Source organism: Vicia villosa, linkage group LG2, assembly GCF_029867415.1.
Source record: "Vicia villosa cultivar HV-30 ecotype Madison, WI linkage group LG2, Vvil1.0, whole genome shotgun sequence".
NCBI classification, from domain to species: Eukaryota; Viridiplantae; Streptophyta; class Magnoliopsida; order Fabales; family Fabaceae; genus Vicia; species Vicia villosa.
Window position 1 is genome coordinate 229,100,670 of NC_081181.1, and position 1,738 is coordinate 229,102,407.

The following is a 1,738-nucleotide window of genomic DNA, read 5'->3' on the forward strand; positions in this document are numbered from 1 at the left end:
GAGAAATTGAAAAAAAAGAGCCGGAGCACCCAATTCTGGGATATCCGGTTCAGTAAAATTGAAAAAAAAAAAAGAACCGGAACACCCACCCCTGGGATATCCGGTTCAGTAAAATTGAAAAAAAAAGAACCGGAACACCCACCCCTGGGATATCCGGTTCAGTAAAATTGAAAAAAAATAAAAAAGAAAAGTTAAAAATTTAATAAGGACAAAATTGAGATTTTTTTAAAATTATAGAGGTATTGGGATAAATGTAGGGGTACGGGGTATAATTTTCAAAAAATTAAAATAAAAGCAAACCCTGAGAATCCTTGATCATTGCATGGGTTAGTATGATGACAATAGCACCCGTGTTAGTTGGGTCATTATAATATTCCAAAAACTTAATACCATAGCTCTCCCATAAGGTGCAGATAATGATGTCACCGCTGAGATGTTAAACCAAAAATTGCGTTAAGAAAAATCTACTTTGAATCATAATAATCGAAAAATAAATACTTCAAGAGGATTAAGGGTAACAAATGTACCTCAAATCTTTGAGACTGAGGGCCACAAATGTCTTCTTTCCTGGAGTGTTTGATTGCATATTGTTTATCTCATGTACAACGCCTATAATATCTGCAAAAGAGATCAAATATGGCAAATGTTATAAGTAAATGGATGAATATAAGAAGAAAAGGGTGCTTAATGTTTTTTTCTACCTTCAAGTCTGTTAAGATGACATTTGCCTGCATTGATTTCGCAAAACTCTTTGAAATAATACTTCAGAGGAGGAATATTTTGTACATCCATGTGTTTCATGGTCGTACCACCAAGGAACACGAATTTCTTTGAATGGTCACACAGCTTCCACTGAAAATCGTTATCAAATACAGTCCCGTTGTTGATTATGCAAGTCATATTCTCTTGAATTCTTGGTTTCCACTTATCTGTATGATCAGCCCGAATCAAAACTTGAATTCGATCACCCTAAAAACATATGTATTGTAAAATATGGTTAATCACAGACATTGCATTGCTAATAATGAAAAATGGAACATTAAACGAAAATGCAATACTTATACCGCAGCATCCATGATAACCATCTCCAGATGCTCAGCACCCTTACTGTTAACAACGCTCCATATATCAATAATTCGAACAGCCAATCTCCATGTTTCCTTCTTGTCGCTGATGTCTTTTATGCAGTCAAATTTACGACTCATCTTCTGCAGAAATGGAAAAATAGACAGATTAGAACAACAGTCGTTTAGAAAAACAACTAACACTGTGGCATGGAAGAAGCTGTATCGCAGAATATACGTGAAAAAGAAAAACCTAATATTGATGGGCGGAAACAGAAGAGGAAGATAAGCCAAATTTAGGGTTTGGGGCTTGAGATCAATAGCCATAATATATATAGAAGGATGATAGAAGAAGTGAAATTTTCTTGAGCAACCAAAGAGAAAAAGCGTGCAAATGGTTTTGCTCTATTCCATGCAGCGTTGCACAATTCTCTACGAAAGCATGACAGAAATATTAATTATGGAAGAGGATTTGGACAATTGAAAAGTAATGCAATGATTATGGGATACATATTTCTAATTAAATTAATTAAGGTTTATGCAATTACTGTTGTGTCCCCGATTATCACCCTCAAATTGAAAGATTAGAGGGATATTGAAAGAATTTCATATGTATTGTACTTTATTATATTAAAAGTAGAAAACCTTCAGTCAAAAAAATAATATTTTACTAA

General features: G+C 33.9%; 1 protein-coding gene across 1 annotated transcript; it reads right to left on the reverse strand.

Annotated features, from left to right (window-relative positions):
• Positions 1-283: 283 nt before the first annotated feature.
• On the reverse strand, positions 284-1,359 carry LOC131651544 (uncharacterized). Its single transcript, XM_058921203.1, has 5 exons — positions 1,318-1,359; positions 1,065-1,208; positions 702-969; positions 528-618; positions 284-428 (listed from the first exon to the last, which is right to left on the reverse strand). Exons 2-5 carry the CDS (start codon positions 1,203-1,205, stop codon positions 284-286), a joined length of 645 nt encoding a protein of 214 aa, XP_058777186.1. The 5' UTR covers positions 1,206-1,208; positions 1,318-1,359.
• Positions 1,360-1,738: the final 379 nt, after the last annotated feature.